At 48.5% G+C, this 22,616-nt stretch overlaps 1 protein-coding gene across 1 annotated transcript in view; it reads right to left on the bottom strand.

The window, feature by feature from the left end:
- Positions 1-22,616, bottom strand: part of aars2 (alanyl-tRNA synthetase 2, mitochondrial (putative)) — a 98,720-nt gene that overhangs the window by 3,971 nt on the left and 72,133 nt on the right. Inside the window, exons 15-21 of the mRNA XM_080193453.1 lie at positions 21,514-21,651; positions 20,713-20,816; positions 19,747-19,855; positions 5,725-5,847; positions 4,518-4,628; positions 862-945; positions 122-232 (exon numbers count right to left, since the gene is read on the bottom strand). Coding sequence (XP_080049579.1) covers positions 122-232; positions 862-945; positions 4,518-4,628; positions 5,725-5,847; positions 19,747-19,855; positions 20,713-20,816; positions 21,514-21,651 — 780 coding nt within the window. The remainder of the gene's footprint in view (positions 1-121; positions 233-861; positions 946-4,517; positions 4,629-5,724; positions 5,848-19,746; positions 19,856-20,712; positions 20,817-21,513; positions 21,652-22,616) is intronic.

Here is a 22,616-nt window from a genome sequence, read left to right as displayed (position 1 = left end):
TATCCAATCTCTCTTTATAACAAATTCCTTCCGTCCCAGGCAACATCCTGGTGAATCTCGCTCCCCTCCCCTCTCCCACCGGAGATCTCGCTTTTGGCAGGGCTCTGCCCTCTGGTCTCACCTTTGGGACCTGACAAGCACACAGGATCTTCCCAGAATCCTGCTGGCTCAGCAGCATTACAGAGGATTGCGGTCTTTTCTCAGAGATTTGATTCACCATCTTCATCAGGATCTGTAAACAAGAGAGAGAGTGAGGAGGACGGGCTGCTGGAGGGGGAGGGGGAGGGGGAGGGGGAGGGGACGGGCTGCTGGAGGGGGAGGGGGAGGAGGACGGGCTGCTGGAGGGGGAGGAGGACGGGGATGGGCTGCTGGAGGGGGAGGAGGACGGGCTGCTGGAGGGGGGATGGGATGGGATGGAGGTGTTTGGGAGGGGATGGGGGGATGGGGGTGTTTGGGGGGGATGGGATGGGGGTAATGGGGGGGATGGGATGGGGGTATTGGGGGGGATGGGATAGGGGGATGGGATGGGATGGGGGGGATGGGATGGGGGGGATGGGATGGGGGTATTGGGGGTGTTTGGGGGGGATAGGGATGGGGGTGTTTGGGGGGATGGGATGGGGGTATTGGGGGGGATAGGGGTGTTTGGGGGGGGATAGGGGTGTTTGGGGGGGGATAGGGGTGTTTGGGGGGGGGATAGGGGTGTTTGGGGGGGGAATAGGGGTGTTTGGGGGGGGAATAGGGGTGTTTGGGGGGGGATAGGGGTGTTTGGGGGGGGGATAGGGGTGTTTGGGGGGGGGATAGGGGTGTTTGGGGGGGGGGGGGGGGGATAGGGGTGTTTGGGGGGGGCACTGCTCAACTTACTGAGATTGATTGGACAGGAAAAGCATCCACCAGCAACTGTTGATCCGATCGATTCTCCAGGAAAAGACGCACGTTTTCCGCAGCCTGGAATTGAGGGCATTGTCCAACTGAGTACATACAGCAACCAGCCCCTCCCTGCCGTGTACCCCCCCCAAACCATTATACCAGGGCCTCTCTCTGCCAGGGAGCACCTCCCTCTCCTTCTCTGTAAAAAGTCTGACAACACCAGGTTTAAGTCCAACCGATTTATTTGATAGTGAATTTACTATCAAATAAATCGGTTGGACTTAAACCTGGTGTTGTCAGACTTTTTACTGTGTTTACCCCAGTCCAACGCTGGCATATCCACATCATGACCTCTCCCTCTCTGCCAGGGAGCGCGTCCCTCTCCCTCCCTCTCTCTGCCAGGGGGCCTCCCCCCCCCTCTCTCTCTGCCAGGGGGCCTCCCCCCCCCCTCTCTCTCTGCCAGGGGGCCTCCCCCCTTCTCTCTCTCTGCCAGGGGGCCTCCCCCCCCCTCTCTCTCTGCCAGGGGGCCTTCCCCCCTCTCTCTCTCTCTGCCAGGGGGCCTTCCCCCCTCTCTCTCTCTCTGCCAGGGGGCCTTCCCCCCTCTCTCTCTCTGCCAGGGGGCCTTCCCCCCTCTCTCTCTCTGCCAGGGGGCCTTCCCCCCTCTCTCTCTCTGCCAGGGGGCCTCCCCCCCCTCTCTCTCTGCCAGGGGGCCTCCCCCCCCCTCTCTCTCTGCCAGGGGGCCTTCCCCCCTCTCTCTCTCTGCCAGGGGGCCTTCCCCCCTCTCTCTCTCTGCCAGGGGGCCTTCCCCCCTCTCTGCCTCCTCCACTCCCCTCTCCCCAGCTCAAGGGGCCAGAAGACCTACTTCTGTTCCTAGTACTTATGTTCTTACGTACCGAGGCTCAGCTACCTCTCCTTTTACCAATCTGAGGACCCTACCTGCTTCACGAAGATGACCATCATTCCTTTACTAAAGAAAAGCCAAGCAGCATTCCTTAATGACAATCACCTTGTGGCTCCATTATCATGAAGTGTTTTGAAAGATTACTCATGGCACGGATCAACTCCGGATTCCTAGACTGCCTGGATCCACTACAGTTCACCTATCACTGCAACAGGTCCACAGCAGATGCCATCTCCCTGACCCTGCACTCAACCCTGGAACACCTGGATAACAAAGACACCTATGTCAGACTCCTATTCATAGACTACAGCTCAGCCTTCAACACCATTATTCCAACAAAACTCAAAGGACAAAGAACAAAGTAAGAAAGAAGAAAATTACAGCACAGAAAAAGGGCCTTCAGCCCTCCAAGCCTGCACCGACCATGCTGCCCAACTGAACTAAAACTCCCTACCCTTCCAGGGACCATATCCCTCTATTCCCATCTTATTCATGTATTTGTCCAGGCACCCTTTCAATGTCACTATCATATCTGCTTACACTACCTCCCTCGGCAGCAAGTTCCAGGCACCCATCACCCTCTGTATCTCCTTTAAACCTAGCCCCTCGCACCTTAAACCTATGCTCTCTAGTAATTGACTCTTCCATTCTGGGAAAGTTTCTGACTATCCATTCTGATCATACCCCTCATAACCTTGTAGATTTCTATCAGGTTGCCCCTCAACATCCGTCGTTCCAATGAGAACAAACCAAGTCTCACCAACCTAGCCGAGTGCTTCACGTCGTTAGTGTACGCTTAAACTGGACCAGCTGATGGGCAACACGACAGCTCAGTGACTATCACTGTTTGCTGTGCAGATACATGGATTTGGGCCGGTGTCTGTGGGAGTTTGCGCATTCTCCCCATGCTTGTGTGGGTTTTCTCCAGGTGCTCCAGTTTCCTCCCACGCCCCAAAGATGTGCTCTTAGGCTGATTGGTGTAACAATTTGTCCCTAAATTAGTATCCCCTCAATCTGGTTTCCACTGTGGAGTGCCATTAGCGTAGGCAAGGGTCATGGGTGGAAGAGGGATTCACAATGTTGAAATGGCAGTGCGGGCTCGTTGGGCCGAAGGGCCTGTTTCCCATGTGTGTTGTTCTTTGTTAACCTCTCCTCATAGCTAATGCCCTCCATATCAGCCAACATCCTGGTAAATCTTTTCTGTACCCTCTCCAAAGCCTCCACATCCTTCTGGTAGTGTGGTGACCAGAATTGAACACTGTATTCCAAGTGCAGCCTAACTAAGATTCTATAAAGCTGCAACATGACTTGCCAATCTTTAAACTCAATGCCCCAGCCGATGAAGGCAAGCATGCCATATGCCTTCTTGACAAACTTCTCCACCTGCATTGCCACTTTCAGTGATCTGTGTATCTGTACACCCAGATCCCCCTGCCTACCAGTACTCTTAAGGGTTCTGCCATTTTCCGTATATTTCCTATCTGCATTCGGCCTTCCAAAATGCACATTTAAACTCCATCTGCCATCTCTCTGCCCAAGTCTCCAACTGATCTATATCCTGCTGTATCCTCTGATGGTCTTCATCACTGTCCACAAATCCATCAACCTTCGTGTTGTCTGCAAACTTAATCCAGTTACATTTTCCTCCAAATCATTATGTATATTACAAAGGTCCAGCACTGATCCCTGAGGAATGCTACTTGTCTCAGCCCTCCATTCAGAAACACACCCTTCCACTGCTATCCTCTGTGTCTTCTATGACCAAGCCAGTTCTGTATCCACCTTGCCAGCTCACATTTAATTCCATGCGACTTCACCCTCTGCACCAGTCTGCCATGAGGGACCTTGTCAAAGACCTTACTGAAGTCCATGTAGACAACATCCAGTGCCCCACAATACATCACCAAACTCCATGGCCTGGAGCTTGACTCAAACCCACCTAGGTGCAAAATATCAATTCAATTCTTCAACTTCAGGAAGTGTAGTGGAGGATACGCTCCCATCTACATCAACAAGGATAAAGTGAAAATGATTAAGAACTTGAAGTTTCTAGGTGTCCAGATCACCAACGACCTGACCGGGTCCCCTAGTGCCAATATTATAGTTAAAAAACCCCACCAACGCCTCTACTTTCTCAAAAGACTAAGGAAATCAGGCATGTCAGCTAGGACTCTCACCAACTTTTACAGCTGTACCATAGAAAGCATTCTTTTTGGTTGTGTCCCAGCTTGGTACGGCTCCTGCTCTGCCCAAGACTGCAAGAACTACATGAGGTCATGAATGTAGCCCAATCCATCACGCAAGTCAGCCTCCCATCCACTGACTCCCCACTGCCTCGGAAAAGCAGCCAGCACAACTAAGTACCCCCTGCACCCTGGACATTCTCTCTTCCACCTTCTTCCATCGGGAAGAAGATACAAAAGTCTGAGGTCACAGACCAACTGACTCAAGAACAGCTTCCTTCTTGATGCCATTAGATTTTTGAATGGACCTACCTTGCCTTAAGTTGATCTTCTTCCACACCCTAGCTATGACTGTAACACTACATTCTGTACTGTCCCTTCCTTCTCTATGAATAGTATGCTTTGTGTGTATAGTGCACAAGAAATAATACTTTTCATTGTATATTAATACACATGACAATAATAAATCAAAACAAATCAAAATGTACCGCCCTGGTCCTCCTCTCTCACGTACCGCCCCGGTCCCCCTCTCTCACGTACCGCCCCGGTCCCCCTCTCTCACATACCGCCCTGGTCTCCAGTTTCCTAATGTGAGTGTTTGCTGTTCTCTGTAGAGTTCGGAGTCTTTCCTGGAGAAGTCGGCGCTCACGGTGCAACATCACAGCTCCATCCACAATCTGAGAATCCAAACGTTGGGTGAAAACACAGCTCTCACTGTAAATTATTCATAAAATCAACACCAGAAATAAACCACATCACACAGCTCAGTGCCATGTGTGCTGAGGGTTAGTACTGTGTGGTCACAGGGCCAGCGCTGAGGGAGTGCCGCGCGGTCACAGGGCCAGCGCTGAGGGAGTGCCGCGCGGTCACAGGGCCAGCGCTGAGGGAGTGCCGCGCGGTCACAGGGCCAGCGCTGAGGGAGTGCCGCGCGGTCACAGGGCCAGCGCTGAGGGAGTGCCGCGCGGTCACAGGGCCAGCGCTGAGGGAGTGCCGCGCGGTCACAGGGCCAGCGCTGAGGGAGTGCCGCGCGGTCACAGGGCCAGCGCTGAGGGAGTGCCGCGCGGTCACAGGGCCAGCGCTGAGGGAGTGCCGCGCGGTCACAGGGCCAGCGCTGAGGGAGTGCCGCGCGGTCACAGGGCCAGCGCTGAGGGAGTGCCGCGCGGTCACAGGGCCAGCGCTGAGGGAGTGCCGCGCGGTCACAGGGCCAGCGCTGAGGGAGTGCCGCGCGGTCACAGGGCCAGCGCTGAGGGAGTGCCGCGCGGTCACAGGGCCAGCGCTGAGGGAGTGCCGCGCGGTCACAGGGCCAGCGCTGAGGGAGTGCCGCGCGGTCACAGGGCCAGCGCTGAGGGAGTGCCGCGCGGTCACAGGGCCAGCGCTGAGGGAGTGCCGCGCGGTCACAGGGCCAGCGCTGAGGGAGTGCCGCGCGGTCACAGGGCCAGCGCTGAGGGAGTGCCGCGCGGTCACAGGGCCAGCGCTGAGGGAGTGCCGCGCGGTCACAGGGCCAGCGCTGAGGGAGTGCCGCGCGGTCACAGGGCCAGCGCTGAGGGAGTGCCGCGCTGTCAGAGGGTCAGAACTGAGGGAGTGCCGCGCGGTCACAGGGCCAGCGCTGAGGGAGTGCCGCGCGGTCAGAGGGTCAGAACTGAGGGAATGCTGCACTGTCAGAGGTCAGTTCTAAGGGAGTGCCACACTTCCAGGATGTGCTGCTTTTTGGGTGTGACAGTAACTAAATTAAAGTCCCAGCTGCCTGGATGGTTGGATGTAAAAGATACTTACATCTGTTATTTGTCCCAACTCCTTTGACAGCCTGTGTGAATCCAACAGTGACTTCAGTCCACAATCAAGACGCGCAGAAAGAGAATCAACTTCCTCAGCCAGAATCTGACTCAGCTCTCGAGCCTGGGGCATGGAATTAGAAAAGGTCAAAAGCTCCTAGGCTGCCAGATACACATGCTTCCTGTCAGCAAGGATGTGCATTTATATAAAACCTTTCACAATTCCCAAGCCATTAGGAGGCCATGAAAGTGGTTAAGGGATGAGTCAAAAGAGCTGCAGTGCTGGGCATTAAAGGAGATATTTCAGAATGCTGAGAATAAATACATTCTGTCAAGAAAATATCCCAAGGGGACAGACACAATTCTGTGGTTAACTAAAAAAATTAAAGGTAATATCAAACAAAGAGAAACATATAACTGTGAAAAGATGATTGGCAGATTAGAAGATAGGACAGAATTTAAAGGAAAATCACAGGTCAGTCAATTTGACCTTAAAATCAATTCAGAGTCACAGAATAAACTGTCACTAAAAATACCCAGGATTAATCAAGCACAGTCAGCATAGATTTGTTAAAGGAAGGTCCTGTCAGGCCAATTTGATATATTTATTTCAGGAAGTAACAAGGAAGATTGATGAGGATAGTGCAGTGGATGTGATCTACGTGCATTTTAGCAAAGTGTTTGACATGGCAGACAGATTAACAAAATAGAGATGATATAGATTATATGGAAAAAAAAAGTTGAATCCATTTGGGTGGAAATTAGAAATAGGAGAAAAAGTCACTGATAGGCGTAGTCTATAGGTCACCAAATAATGACATCACACTGGGGTGAGAAATAAACAAAGAAATTACTGATGCGTGTAAAAATGGTACAGCAATTATCATGGGGGATTTTAATCTACATATCAATTGGTCACACTAGGTCAGCCAAGGCAGCCTTGAGGAGGAATTCATACGATGTATCCGCGATAGCTTCCTTGAACTGTATGTAATGGAACCGACAAAGGAGCAAGTTAACCTAGATCTGATCCCGTGTAATGAGACAGGAATAATTAATGATCTTACAGTTAGGGATCCTCTCGGAAGAAACCATCACAGTATAGTTGAAGTTAAAATACAGATAGAGCCTGAGAAGATAAAATCCAATACCCAGTGTCTTGTGCTTAAACAAAAGAGACTAATAAGAGATGGGGGAAGAGATGGCTAAGTTAAACTGGGAGCAAAAACTTTATGGTGGGACAATTGAGGAACAGTGGGAGACTTTCAAAGTGGTCTTTCACACTGCTCAGCAAAAGTATATACCAGTGATAAGGAAGGACTGTAGAAAAAGAGATGATCAGCCATGGATATCTAAGGAAATAAAAGGAGGGTATCAAATTGAAAATAAAAGGCATACAAAGTGGCAAAGATTAGTGGGAAACTAGAGAATTGGGAAATCTTTAAAGATCAGCAGAAAGCCACAAAAAAACTTATAAAGGTAAGATGGATTATGAGAGTAAACTAGCTCAGAATATAAAAACAGATAGCAAAAGTTTCTACAAATATAAAAAACAAAGAGTGGCAAAAGTAAACATCGGTCCTTTAGAGGACCAGTAATCACTGGAAGTGAGAAAATGGCTAAGGCATTGAACAGGTATTTTGTGTCGGTCTTCACAGTGGAAGACACAAATAACATACCAAAAATTGATGACAGGAAGGCTATGGCAGGTGAGAACCTAGAAACTATCATTATCATGAAAGAGGGAGTGTTGGGCAAGTTAATGGGGCTAAAGGTCTCCTGGTCCTGATAGAATGCATCCCAGGGTACTAAAAGATGGCGGGAGAAAATGCAAACCACTAGTGGTAATTTACTAAAATTTACTGGACCCTGGGGTGATTCCTGCAGATTGGAAAACAGGAAATGTGACGCCACTGTTTAAAAAAGCAGACAAAAGGCAGGTAACTATAGGCCAATTAGCTTAACTTCTGTAATAGGGAAAATGCTTGAATCTATCATAAGGAAGAAATAGCGAGACATCTGGATGTAAATTGTACCATTGGTAAGACGCAGCATGAGTTCATGAAGGGAAGGTCATGTTTGACTAATTTGACGGAATTCTTTGAGAACATTACATGTGCAGTGGACAATGGGGAACCTGTGGATGTGGTATATCTGGATTTCTAGAAGGCATTTGACAAGGTGCCGCATCAAAGACTGCTACATAAGATAAAGGTGCACAGTGTTACAGGTAATGTATTAGCATGGATAGAGGATTGGTTAACTAACAGAAAGCAAAGAGTGGGCATAAATGGGTGTTTTTCTTGTTGGCAATCAGTGACTTGTGGTATGCCTCAGGGGTCAGTGTTGGGACCGCCATTGTTTACGATTTACATAGATGATTTGGAGTTGGGGACCAAGTGCAGTGTGTCAAAATTCGCAGATGACACTAAGATGGGTGGAACAGCAAAGTGCAGAGGATGCTGAAAGTCTGCAAAGGGATATAGATAACCTAAGTGAGTGAGCAAGGATCTGGCAGATGGAGCACAATGTCGGTAAATATGAGGTCATCAATTTTGGTAGGAATAACAGCAAAATGGACTATTATTTAAATGGTTAAAAATCGCAGTATGCTGCTGTGCAGAGGGACCTGGGTGTCCTTGTGCAAGAATCTCAAGGAGTTGGTCTGCAGATGCAGCAGGTAATTAAGAAGGCAAATGGAATTTTGTCCTTCATTGTGAGAGGGATGGAGTTTAAAAACAGTGAGGTTATGCTGCAGCTGTATAAGGTGCCGGTGAGGCCACACCTGGAGTACTGTGCACAGTTTTAGTCTCCTTACTTGAGAAAGGATATACTGGCACTGGAGTGGGTGCAGAGGAGATTCAATAGTTTGATTCTGGAATTGAGAGGGTTGGCTTATCAGGAGAGACTGAGTAGACTGGGGCTATACTCATTGGAATTCAGAAGAATGAGGGGAGATCTTAGAGAAACATATAAAATTATGAAGGGAATAGATAAGATTCCACTGGAAGTTGTTTCCACTGGCAGGTGAAACTAGAACTAGGGGAAGCAGATTTAGGACTGAGTTGAGGAGGAGCTTCTTCACACAAAGAGTTGTGAATCTGTGGAATTCTCTGCCCAGTGAAACAGTTCAGGCTATATCATTGAATATTTTTAAGGCAAGGATAGATAAATTTTTGAACAGTAAAGGAATTAAGGGTTACAGTGAACGAGCGGGTAAGTGGAGCTGAATCCACAAAAAGATCAGCCATGAGCTTATTGGATGGTGGAACAGGCTCGAGGGGCCAGATGGCTTACTCCTGCTCCTAGTTCTTGTGTTCTCAAAATAAAAGCTCATGAAATCTAGGAGAATTAAGTGGAGTTAGATACAAAATTGAGTTTTGGTCCTGTTTGGAGTGAGTCTGGGGAATTAGTAATTGGAAATAAGATGGCAGATGAATTCAACAATGTATTTTACATCTGCCTTAAATATGTAGAATTCACATAAGATCCAAGAAATAGCTGTAAATAGATGGAGGTGGAACTCAAGAAAATGACAATCAACAGGGAAGTGATAGTGAGTGAATTGTTGGAGCTGCAGGCTGACAGGTCTCTGGATCCTGATAGGCTTCATCCTAGGATCTTAAAAAAAGTGGCTAGGGAGATAGTTGGTTTTAATTTTTCAAAACTCCCTAGATTCAGGAAAGGTTCCATTAGATTGGAAAATAGCAAATGCAATTCCTTCATGCCAAAGGAGAGGGAGATGGAAAGCAGGAAATAACAAACCAGTTAGTGCAACATCTGTCATAGGGAAATGTTAGAAACTATTATTAAAGTTGTTATAGCAGGGGACTTGGAAAAATATGAAGTAATCAGGCAGTCAACATGGCTTTATGAGGAAGAAAATCATGTTTAACCAATTTATTGGCGTTCTCTGAAGGAATCACATGTGTAGATAAAAGGGGAATCACTGGACGTACAATATTTAGATTTCCAGAAGGCATTTGATAAGGTGCTGCTTCAAAGGTTGTTATGGAAAACAGAAGTTCATAGTCTAAAGGGTAACACATTGGTATGGACTGAAGACAGGCCAGCTAACAAGAAACAATAAGAACTTATGTTCTTAAAGTACGCATTAAGTGGTATTTTCCAATAGCCAAAACATAACGAGTGGTGTTCTACAGAGATCAAGTGCTGCGGCCTCAACCTTTTACAATTTATATAAATGACCTGGGATGAAGGGACCATCAGACCTTAAAAAATAGGAACAGGAGTAGGCCATTTGGCCCCTCGAGCCTGCTCCACTATTCAATAGGATCGACATTCCTCTTGTCCACTTCCCTGCCCCTTCCTCATAACCCTTGATTCTTGCACTGATCAAAAATCTCTCCCTGTCTTGAATATACACAAGGGTTCTGCCCCCACAGCTCTCTGTGGCAAGGAGTTCCAAAGAATCACAATCCTCGGTGAGAAGAAATTCCTCCTCATCTCAGTTTTAAATTGACCGTTCCTCATGAAATATAGAACATAGAACATTACAGCACAGAACAGGCCCTTTGGCCCACGATGTTGTGCCGACCAGTTAAAAAACAATGACCCTCTAACCTAAACCAATCCCTTTCCATCCATAAACCTATCCACGGATCTCTTAAACGCCCCCAAACTAGGCGCATTTATTACTGCAGCAGGCAGGGCATTCCAATCCCTCATCACCCTCTGGGTAAAGAACCTACCCCTGACATCCGTCCTATAACTACCCCCCCTTAATTTAAAGCCATGCCCCCTCGTGCTAGCTTTCTCCATCCGAGGAAAAAGGCTATCACTGTCCACCCTATCTAAACCTCTAATCATCTTTTCAATAAGATCCCCTCTTAGCCGCCTTCTTTCTAACGAAAACAACCCCAAATCCCTCAGTCTCTCCTCATAGGACCTCCCCTCCATACCAGGCAACATCCTGGTAAACCTCCTCTGCACCCTCTCCAAAGCCTCCACATCCTTCCTATAATGTGGGGACCAGAACTGCACACAATACTCCAAGTGCGGCCGCACCAGAGTTTTGTACAGTTGCAACATGACGCTGCGACTCCTAAATTCAATCCCCCTACCAATAAACACCAAGACACTGTATGCCTTCCTAACAACCCTATCTACTTGATTCCCAACTTTCAGGCAACTATGTACACATACACCTAGATCCCTCTGTTCATCCACACTATTCAGAGTCCTCCCGTTAGCCCTATACTCGACACATCTGTTATTCCTGCCAAAGTGAATTACCTCACACTTCTCCGCATTAAACTCCATCCGCCACCTCTCGGCCCAGCTCTGCAACCTGTCCAAGTCTCCCTGCAAACTATGACACCCTTCCTCACTATCTACCACACCTCCAACTTTGGTGTCATCAGCAAATTTACTAATCCACCCAACTATACCCTCATCCAAATCATTAATTAAAATTACAAACAGCAGTGGCCCCTAAACAGATCCCTGAGGCACACCACTCGTAACTGAACTCCATGACGAATACTTACCATCAACCACCACCCTCTGTCTCCTATCTGCTAGCCAATTCCTGATCCAATTACCTAGATTACCCCCAATTCCATACATCTGCATTTTCTGCAGAAGCCTTCCATGGTGAACCTTATCAAACGCCTTACTAAAATCCATATATACCACGTCAACTGCCTTACCCCCATCCACCTCTTTGGTCACTTTCTCAAAAAACTCAATAAGGTTAGTAAGGCACGATCTACCCGCTACAAAACCATGCTGACTATCTCCAATCAATTCATTACTCTCCAAATAACTATAAATCCTATCCCTAATAATTTTTTCTAAAACCTTGCCCACAACAGAAGAAAGACTCACCGGTCTATAATTCCCGGGGAAGTCTCTGTTCCCCTTCTTAAACAATGGGACAACATTCGCTATCCTCCAATCTTCCGGCACTATACCTGAGACCAACAACGACCTGAAGATCAGAGCCAGAGGCTCTGCAATCGCCTCTCTTGCCTCCCAGAGAATCCTAGGGTAAATCCTGTCTGACCCAGGGGACTTATCTATTTTCAAACCCTCAAGAATATCCAGCACATCCCCCTTATCAACTGCAATACTGTCTAGTTTACACCCCTGTAACCCAGTGTTCTCCTCAGCTACATTTATGTCCCCCTGCGTGAACACCGAAGAGAAATATTGGTTCAATGCCTCTCCAATCTCTTCCGGTTCCACACACAACTTCCCTCTGCTGTCTGTAACTGGCCCTAATCTTGCCCTAACCAACCTTCTGTTCTTAGCATATCTATAGAACGCCTTAGGATTCTCCTTAATCCTATCAGCCAAAGTCTTCTCATGTCCTCTTTTAGCCCTTCTTAACTCACTCTTCAACTCCCTCCTAGCCAATCTAAAGCTTTCTAGTGCACTACCTGAGCCCTCAAGTCTCATCCGAACATAAGCCTCCTTTTTCTTTTTAACCAGCGAATCAACTTTTTTAGTGCACCACGGTTCCCTAGCTCGACCAATTCCTCCTTGCCTGACAGGGACATACCTACCAAGGAAACGATCCCTCCATACCAGGGATCACCTTAGTCAGCTTTTTCTGAACTGCCTCCAATAAAATAATTTCTTTCCTTAAATAAGGAACCTTAACTACTCACAGTACTCCAGACATGGTCTCACCAGTACCTTGTATAGTTGCAGCACGACTTCCCTAATCTCATACTCCAACCCCTTGAAATAAGGACCAACATTCCATTAGCCTTCCTGATTCCCTGCTGCAGCCGTGTGCTAGCTTTGTGTGTTTCGTGCTTAAATACCATCAAGTCTCTTTGTTGTTGCAGCTTTCTGCAGTTTCTATCCATTTGAGTAATACTGTTTTGGACTCATTCAGCACAAAATCAGGCCTTTCAGCCCACCATGACTATGCCAGTCATCAAACACCAATCTCCATTAATCCTAATTACCAGCACTAGGTCCATCACCGGCTATGCCATGGTGATTTGCCTACTGTGCCTTGGCAATTTAAGTGCTTGTCCAGCTGTTTCTTAAATGTTGCAGGAGTACCTGGCTCCACCAGCCTCACAGGCAGCATGTTCCATATTTCCACCGCTCTCTGGGTGAAAATATTTTCCTCAGATCCCCTCTAAAGTACTTACTCCTTATCTTAAACATATGTCCTCTGGTCTGAGACACATCTGCCATGGAGAAAAGATCTTAGGATCTACCCTATCTATGTCTCATAATTGTGCACACCTCTATCAGATCACCCCTCAGCCTCCTCTGCTCCAGGGAAAACAAATCCACACTCACCTCATAGCTGAAACCTTTCCATTCCAGGCAACATTCTCCACACCCTCTTTGTAAAATCACATCCTTCCGATAGTATGGCGACCAGAACTGCATCTATGGCCTAACCAATGTTTTATAAAGCTGTACCAAGACATCCCTGCTCCTATACTCTATTTCTCGGCTAATGAAGGCAAGCATCCCGTATGCCTTCTTCACCCTATCTACCTGTGCTGACATCTTTAGGGACCTATGGACTTGTACACCAGTCCTTAAGTCCTTAGGGACCTACCATTCATTGTGTATATTCTACCCTTAGACCTTTCAAAATGCATCACCTCACACTTATCAGGATTAAATTCCATCTGCCACTGCTCTGCCAATTTACCAGCTGATCAATATCTGTCTGTAGCGCGAGACCATCTCCTCACTTTTCAACAACACCACCAATATTCTAAGAACGGGCCTGAATACATTCTGTGAACTCATTGCCCAGGCAATCTTCCTTTGCTAATATAATTTGTCCAATCTATGTGAGTATAGGAATTCGAAAATCATGTTGCAGTTGTATAAGACTTTGGTTAGGCCACATTTGAAGTATTGTGTACAATTTTGGTCGCCACTGTCAGAGGAATGTTGATGCATTGGTAAGGATGCAGAAGAGATTTACCAGGATGCTGCCTGGTTTGGAGGATATGGACTATAAAGAGCCCACTGAGGCTAGGGGAGAAAAAAACCAGAGGGCATGGGTTAAGGGGAAAGGAAAAAAGTTTAAAGGGAATATTAGGGGGGGCTTCTTCACGCAGAGAGTGGTGGGAGTGTGGAATGAGCTGCCGGATAAAGTGATAAATGCGAGGTCACTTTTAACATTTAATAAAAACTTGGACGGGTTCATGGATGAGAGGGGCATGGAGGGATATGGTCCCAAGTGCAGGTCAGTGGGACTAGGCAGAAAAATGGTTCGGCACAGACAAGAAGGGCCAGAAGGCCTGTTTCTAAGCTGTAATTTTCTATGGTTCTAAGAAAGGTTGAACAAACTTGGATTGTTTTGATTGCAGCATTGGAGGATTGAGGAGGGGATTTGGGGGTGGGGGGGGAGACACCTGATAGAGGTTTACAAGATTATGACAGGCTTGGATAGAGTAGATAGTCAGAATCTTTTTCCCAGGGTCCAACGGTCAATTAGGTTGAGAGCGAGAGGAAGAAAGTTTAATAGAGACATAAGGGGTGGGTTTTTCACTCAGAGGTTGGCGAATGCCTGGAATGTGCTGCCAGAGGAGGTGGTAAAAGCAGATTCTATAACAACATTCAACAAGCATCTGGATAGATGCATCAATCGGCAGGGAACAGAGGGATATGGACCTTGCAAAGGCAAGAAAATATTAGAGAGGCACCTGTGTCGGCACAGACTTGGTGGGCTGGTTCCTGTGCTGTACAGTTCTTTGGAATCCTGGAATTCACTCCTAACATCACTATGGGTACACCACATTTTGATCTGATCTTTTGTCACATGTATTGGGATACAGTGATAAGTATTGTTTCTTGCACGCTATACAAAGCATATGCACATAGAATATGTAGGGGAGAAGGAGAGAATATAGTACAAAGAAAGAACAAAGAACAACCCAGCACGGGAAACAGGCCCTTCGGCCCAACGAGCCCGCGCCGCCGCATCGCCCTACACCTATTCTACCCTGCATGTCTACGAATGGGACCCTACTCAGTCAGATTCAGGGAAGAAATAGTGTCAATTTGGTGGAAACCAATTAGCCTAAGAGCACATCTTTGGGGTGTGGGAGGAAACCGGAGCGCCCGGAGGAAACCCACGCAGCCACAGGGAGAATGCGCAAACTCCCACAGACACAGGCCCAAATCCATGTATCTGCACAGCTAGCAGTGCTAGTCACTGAGCTGTTGTGGAGCCCGTCTATCGGTCCAGGATCAAGCACACACACCGACATGAAGTACTAGGCCACTCCTGGACTTCCAAGAGCAGCCCACGCACAACCTGCCGTGTGCATGCCCCTCGCTTGACACGAGGTGGACCTCCACCTGTGGAATAAAGACAAAACATATTAGTTATACAGCCTGCCCTTCCGGTGTCTCCCGAGGTTTACCCTATTTAATAGCCCCTACCATATCCCTCCATTCCCGTTTCACTCATATGCCTATCTAACTGCATCTTAAACGAGTCCAACGTGCCTGCCTCCACCACCCTACTCGGTAGCGCATTCCAGACCCCCACAACTCTCTGTGTAAAGAACCTTCCTCTTACCTCCAAATTATACCTCCCCCCCCTCACCCTTAATTGATGACCTCTTGTGTTCGTACCCAGTCTAGGGAGCAGTCTCTCACTATTAACTCTATCTATTCCCTTCAGTATCTTATATACCTCTATCATGTCCCCTCTCAATCTCCTTCTTTCCAAGGAGAATAGCCCCAGTCTCTTCAGTCTCTCCTCGTAACCCAGTCCCCCCATGCCAGGCAACATCCTGGTAAACCTCCTCTGCACCCTTTCCAGAGACTCCACGTCCTTCCGGTAATAAGGTGACCAGAACTGGACGCAGTACTCCAAATGCGGTCTAACCAACGTTCTGTATAACTGAAGCATTAGACGGCAGCTTTTATACTCTAAGCCCCTTCCTATAAAGGCTAACATCCCATAAGCCTTCCTAACAACGTTCTCCACTTGTGACACAACCTTCATGGATTTGTGGACCTGCACTCCCAGGTCTCTCTGTACATCTATACTCCTAATCGGCCTACCTTTTATCACATAACTCCTCTCTGCATTATTCCTTCCAAAATGCATCACCTCGCATTTGTCAGGATTAAATGCCATCTGCCACCTATCTGCCCACTGCACCAACCTATCTATATCCTGTTGTATCACCTGACAATCCAGTTCTGTACCCGCCAACCCTGCCATCTTGGTGTCATCAGCAAACTTGCTGATCACACCACCTACTCCCTCTTCTAAGTCATTTATGTAGACTACAAAGAGGAGAGGTCCCAGTACCGAGCCCTGCGGCACACCACTGGTCATTGGCCTCCAGCCCGACAAGGTACCCTCCACAACTACCCTCTGTCTCCTATTTCCCAACCAGTTCTCAATCCACCTAACTACCTGGCCTCGTATCCCATACGCCTTAACCTTTTCTACCAGCCTACCGTGAGGGACTTTGTCAAACGCCTTACTGAAATCCATGTAGATGACATCAACGGCTCTCCCATCGTCAACCGTTTTTGTCACCTCCTCAAAGAATTCCACCAGATTCGTAAGGCAAGACCTCCCTCTAACAAAGCCATGTTGCGTATCCCTAATCAGATCGCAACGCTCCAAATGCTCATACATCCTACCCCTAAGTATTTTTTCCATTAACTTCCCTACCACCGACGTCAAACTCACTGGCCTATAATTCCCAGGGTTATCCCTACTACCTTTTTTGAACAACGGGACCACATTTGCTACCCTCCAGTCTTCTGGGACCTCACCTGTGTCCAAAGAAGAGACAAAGATGTGCGCCAGAGGCCCAGCAATTTCATCTTTCGCCTCCCTAAGCAGCCTGGGATAAATACCATCAGGCCCCGGAGCTTTATCCGTCCTTACGCTACCTAAAAGCCCTAGCACTTCCTCTCTCGTAATAACTATATCCTGCAACTGAACCTCCGCTCCCTCCAAGAGACCGCACGATTCCGAACCCCTCTCCTTCGTGAATACCGACGCAAAGTATTCATTCAGGAGCTCCCCCATTCCCTCCGACTCAATACACAACTCTCCACTCTTGTCCCTAAGAGGACCAATTTTCCCTCTAACTACTCTCTTGCCTCTAATATAGGAATAAAATGCCTTAGGATTATCCTTAATCCTACCGGCCAAAGCCATCTCATGCCCTCTCTTCACCCTTCTAATTCCCCTTTTTAGCTCCCTCCTACTCTCTCTATATTCCTCCAGCGCACACTCCATACCCATTTGTTTTGACCTATCATACGCCTCCCTCTTCTTCCTAACCAAGTCTTCAATATCCCCCGTAATCCACGGCTCTCTAATCCTACCTTTCCCATCCTTTCGCTTAACCGGAACAAACCTCCCCTGCAACCATTTCATTTTATCCCTAAAAGCCTCCCACTTGCCAACCGTGGACTTGCCAGCTAACAGTCCCTCCCAGTCAGTTTGCTGCAGCTCCCTCCTAATCCTGCCATAGCTCGCCTTTCCCCAGTTCAGCACACTCCCGCTTGGACGGCACTCGTCCCTTTCCATTTTTATCCTAAAGTAGACGGACTTGTGGTCACTGTTCGCCACATGTTCGCCTACCTCTACCTCACCCACCTGCCCCGGCTCGTTTCCCAACACTAAATCCAGTATAGCCCCTCCCCTAGTCGGGCAAGTTACATACTGTTCTAGCGACCCTTCCATAACACATTTCACAAACTCCTCTCCCTCCGTACCCCCAGCTCTAGGCCCCCTCCAATTCACTCCGGGAAAATTAAAATCACCCACTACAACCACTCTATTCTTTCTGCACCTGTCCAAAATACCCCTGCAAATTCCCTCCTCCACTGACTTTGGGCTGTTGGGTGGCCTATAGTACACCCCTAGCAGTGTGATCTCTCCCTTTTTATTCCTCAACTCCACCCACAGCGACTCAATCCCTATCTCTTCCATATCGCCCTCCCTCTGCACTACTGTGATGTTTTCCTTGACTAACAGTGCCACCCCTCCACCTCTCTTCAACCCTCCTCTGTCACACCTAAAACACCTGTACCCAGGAACATTCAGCTGCCAGTCCTGCCCTTCCCGTAACCACGTCTCCGTTACAGCCACCACATCCAACTGCCTCACAAACATCAAGGCCCTAAGCTCATCCGTTTTCCCTGCCACACTCCTAGCATTGAAACAGACACAGTTCAACCCACAAATGTCCCTCGGAACCACCTTCTCCCTTATAATTTTCCTTTCACCCGTCTCTCTCCCAGCCACCTCCCCACCCCCCTTCCCTATTAGTTTAAATCATTCCTGAACACCCCAGCTAACCTCCCTGCTAAGACACTAGTCCCCCTCCCGTTCAAATCCTCCCCACCCCTCCTGTACAGTTGCCTTTCTCTCCTAAACACCTCCCAATGATCTACATAAGTAAACCCCTCTACCCTACACCAGTCCCTCAACCATGCATTCAACTGCATGATCTCGTCATTCTTAGCCCTGCTCATACTGGGCAGCAACCCAGACAGTGCCACCCTAGAGGTCCTGCCCTTTAGTTTGGCCCCCAACTCCCTAAATTGCCTACGGACCTCTCCCCTACTCCTCCTTCCTATATCCCCCTCCCCTACGTGTACTATGACCTCTGCCTGGGTCCCCTCCCCTTTCAAAATTCCCTCTACCCTTTCCATTATATCTTTTACCCCTGCTCCAGGGAGGCAGACCACCATCTTGGAGTCGCGCCCTTGCCCACAGAACCTCCTATCAATCCCTCGGACCCTCCCATCCCCTACCACTATCACCTTACCAGACCCTTTCCGTCCCTCTAAATCAGTCTCCCCTTCCTTCCTATTTTTCTGTGCCCCTGCCGACGAACCTTGGGGGGCCTCCGGGGAGGCCGGGGGACCCTGACTACTCTTCTTCTTCCTCTTTCCCCTCCTAACAGTCGTCCATCCTCCCTTCTCTTCCGCCCTTGAGACCTCCTCCTGCTCATGTTTCCCAGCCATTATCTCCTCATTCTCCCTAACTAGAAACGCATCTTCCAGTCGCCCCTCGAGTTGCCTGATCCGGGCCCTCAATCGCTGCAGTTCTAAACATTTACTGCAGATGTGTACCTTGGGGACCCGTGACACCACCAGGAACTCCCACATGTGGCACCGGACGCAACTTACATTCCTCCCTATATTCCCTGCCATTTCCCAACCTCCTGTAAGCGCCCAAGGTAGAAATCTGTCACTCACCTTCTCCAAGCCTGCACTCGCCTAAGCCCAGCAAGCCAAAGCCCTTCTCACTCAGTTCCCACTCACTCCGCTGCCCGCTCCCGACGCTGCCCGCTCTATACTGCTACCCCTTTTTTATACCCCCCGCTCCCCCTTAACGACAATCCCCTGGCCTAACTTCCGGTACGGAAGTAAACTACACTCTAACAAGCCCCGAGAACCGGAAGTACAGGAAAAAAGCGGTTTTCACTTTAAATCAGTCACTCACCACAGCCACAGCCACCAGGTTCAATGCTCCAGAGAACAATGAGAATAGTGTTACAATCATAGCTAGGGTGTGGAGAAAGGTGAGCTCAATATATGATATGACCATTCAAAAGTCTGATCGCAGCAGGGAAGAGGCTGTTCTTGAGTTGATTGGTATGTGACCTCAGGCTCTTGTATCTTTTTCCTGACAGAAGAAGGTGGAAGAGAGTATGTTTGGGGTGTGTGGGAGCCTTGATTATGCTGGCTGCTTTGCCAAGGCAGCGGGAAGTGTAGACAAAGTCAATGAATGGGTGTCTGGTTTGTGTGATGGACTGGGCTATGTTCACAACCCTTTGTCATTTCTGGCAGTCTTGGTCAGAGCAGGAGCCATACCAAGCTGTGATACATCCGGAAAGGATGTAACCTCAGCAGTTCAAGAAGGCAACTCACCACCATCTTCTCAATGGCCATTAGTATTGGGCAATAAATGCTGGCCTAGGCAGTGATGTGCCAGCCAGTGACACCCTGTGAAAAAAACCTTTTAAAAACCAGGATGCATTTACTCTACCGTTAAGGACCTTGCCTAGCCTCTCACCTCTTTGGCCTCATCTCCTGTAACTGCCAATACTCTGCTGATCCTCTTCCCCAGCTGCCTCTCTGATATAATCACCAGGTCCTGGATGGCACCAGTGCGTAGTAAATGCCTGAAAGAAGACAACGAGGGCACTGAATCTGAGAGCAAATCTCCCTCTGCAGTCTCTCCATCAAACACTCCCAAGCAAGGACAGCACAGAGTTAGATACAGAGTAAAGTTTCCTCCACACTGTCCCCCATCAAACATTCCCACGACAGGTACAGTACCGGGTTAGATACAGAGTAAAGCTCCCTCTACACTGTACCGATTAAACACTCCCAGGACCCAGGACAGATACAGCACAGGGTTAGATAGAGAGTAAAATTTCCTCTACACTGTCCCCAACAAACACTCCCAGAATGTACAACACACAGTTAGATATAGAGTAAAACCCCCTCTATACTGTACCCATCAAACACTCCCAGGACAGGGATGGCACGGGTTAGATACAGGGTAAAGCTCCCTCTACACTGTCCCCATCAAACACTCCCAGGACAGGTGCAGCATGGGGTTAAATACAGAATAAAGCTCCCTCTACACCGTTCCCATCAAATACTCCAGGACAGGTACAGCATGGGGTTCGAAACAGGGTAAAGCTCCAAATACACTGTCGCCATCAGTTATATCAGCTGCCTCTCTGATATAATCACCAGGTCCTGGATTGCACCAGTGCATAGTAAATGCCTGAAAGAAGACGACGAGGGCATTGGATCTGAGAGCAAATCTCCCTCTGCACTCTCTCCATCAAACACTCCCAAGCAAGGACAGCACAGGGTTAGATAAAGCTCCCTCTACACCGTGCCCATCAAACACTCCCAGGATAGGTACAGAGTGGGGTTAGATACAGGGTAAAGCTCCAACTACACTGTCCCCATCAAACACTAGCACAAGGTTAGAAGCTCCATCCATTAAGGAAGTGTTACTCACGTTCCACAGCAGAGTTCCACAGAGGTACGTTGTGTGCAATTTGAATGTAACAACTGTTCAACAGGCAACCCGACCGAAACCACACGCACAGGATCCGTATATACCTGGCATAGACACAGAGGAGATAACTCTTAGTATCAAAGAAGGAAACAGGTCTCGCCCTCTTGGGCCGCATGTGCCCCCAAAAAGCAAGGACAGAAAGAGTGGCCTTCTCCCAAGTCTAAGAATGCTGCAATGTAATTTGCACATCCCCACCCATCCATCTTCAATGGCAGCTGAGGCCAAAGTCTACACCAATCCTCTGTTCTGCCAGCAGAGGTAGCTAGGGGTCAGGGAATTCAATGACTGAGGTACAAGAACCAGCACAAACAACTGAACCCAGTATGGGGAGTAAAAGAGTGAGATTGAGTAAATCACCATGAACGGACACCATTTTGCTGCTCTGAGGGAGCACCGCATTGTGGGAGGGTCAATACTGAGAGAGTGCCGCAGAGAGGGTCAGTACTGAGGGAGTGCCGCATTGTGGGAGGGTCAGTACTGAAGGAGTGCCGCACAGTCAGAGGGTCAGTACTGAGGGAGTGCTGCATTGTCTCAGGGTCAGTACTGAGGGAGTGCCACACTACCTGAAGGTCAATGCTGAGGGAGCACTGCACTGTTAGAGGGTGAGTACTGAGGGAACACCACACTACTGGAGGGTGAGTGCTAAAGGACTATTGCACAGCCAAAGAGTGAGTGCTGAGGGAGTGCTGCACTGTAAAACAAGGAATAGTAGTCTGACATGGTTGTTTTTGGTGTTGATACCTCATCAACTGTCCTCAGACCAGTGACGAACTTAGCCTGACTGAAAGGGAGCTCAAGAGTGAACACTTCCTCATCCCTTCGAATCATGTCTCGTACAATCTCCTCCACTTTCTCCAGCTGCTGTCCGGTAACCGGAGCCTGCAACATAATCAAATACACTATGTTAAACCGGATCAGAATCCCATCACAAACAACACGTTAAACTGGGTCAGAATCCCATCACAAACAACACGTTAAACTGGGTCAGAATCCCATCACAAACCCTCCAACCTTGTTCCACTTATGTGCCTATCTAAGTAAACCTTAAACAAGTCCAGAGTGCCTGCCTCCACCACCTTACTTGGTAGCGCATTCCATACCCCCACGACCCTCTGTGTGAAAAATCTTCCTCTAGTATCGAAATTATACTTCTCCCCCCTCACCCTTAGATCATGACCTCTCGTGATAGTTGTCCCCAATCTAGGGAAAAGCCTGCCACTGTTGACTCTATCTATACCCTTCATTATTTTATACACCTCTATCAGATCCCCCCTTAATCTCTGTCTTTCTAAGGAAGTGTAGTAAATAAGGCGTGGATTGCTGCTTGGGAATGTGATGTGGTGGCCATTACAGAGACTTGGATATCTCAGGGACAGGACTGGGTACTTCAGGTGCCAGGATTCAGATGCTTCAGGAAGGACAGGGTTGGGGGCAAAAGAGGTGGTGGAGTGGCACTGTTGATCAGGGACAGTGTCATGGCTGCAGAGAAGGAGGATGCCGTGGAGGGACTGCCAACAGAGTCATTGTGGGTGGAAGTTAGGCGATAACTTTGCTGGGTGTTTTCTATAGGCCGCCCAATAGTGACAGGGAAGTTGAGGTGCAGATAGGGAAACAGATCCTAGAGAGATGTAGTAATAACAGAGTTGTCGTGATGGGAGACTTTAATTTCCCAAACATCGACTGGAATATCCCAAGGGTAAGGGGTTTGGATGGGGAGGAGTTTGTTAGGTGTGTTCAGGAGGGGCTCCTGACACAGTACGTGGATAAGCCTACGAGAGGAGAGGCTGTACTTGACCTGGTGCTGGCTAATGAACCAGGACAGGTGTCGGATCTCTCGGCTGGAG

The sequence above is a fragment of the Carcharhinus amblyrhynchos genome, chromosome 7 (genome assembly GCF_965287045.1).
Source record: "Carcharhinus amblyrhynchos chromosome 7, sCarAmb.v2.hapA, whole genome shotgun sequence".
Lineage (NCBI taxonomy): Eukaryota > Metazoa > Chordata > Chondrichthyes > Carcharhiniformes > Carcharhinidae > Carcharhinus > Carcharhinus amblyrhynchos.
Note: the sequence above shows the minus strand (reverse complement) of the source record. Positions and strands in the feature narration are given on the sequence as shown.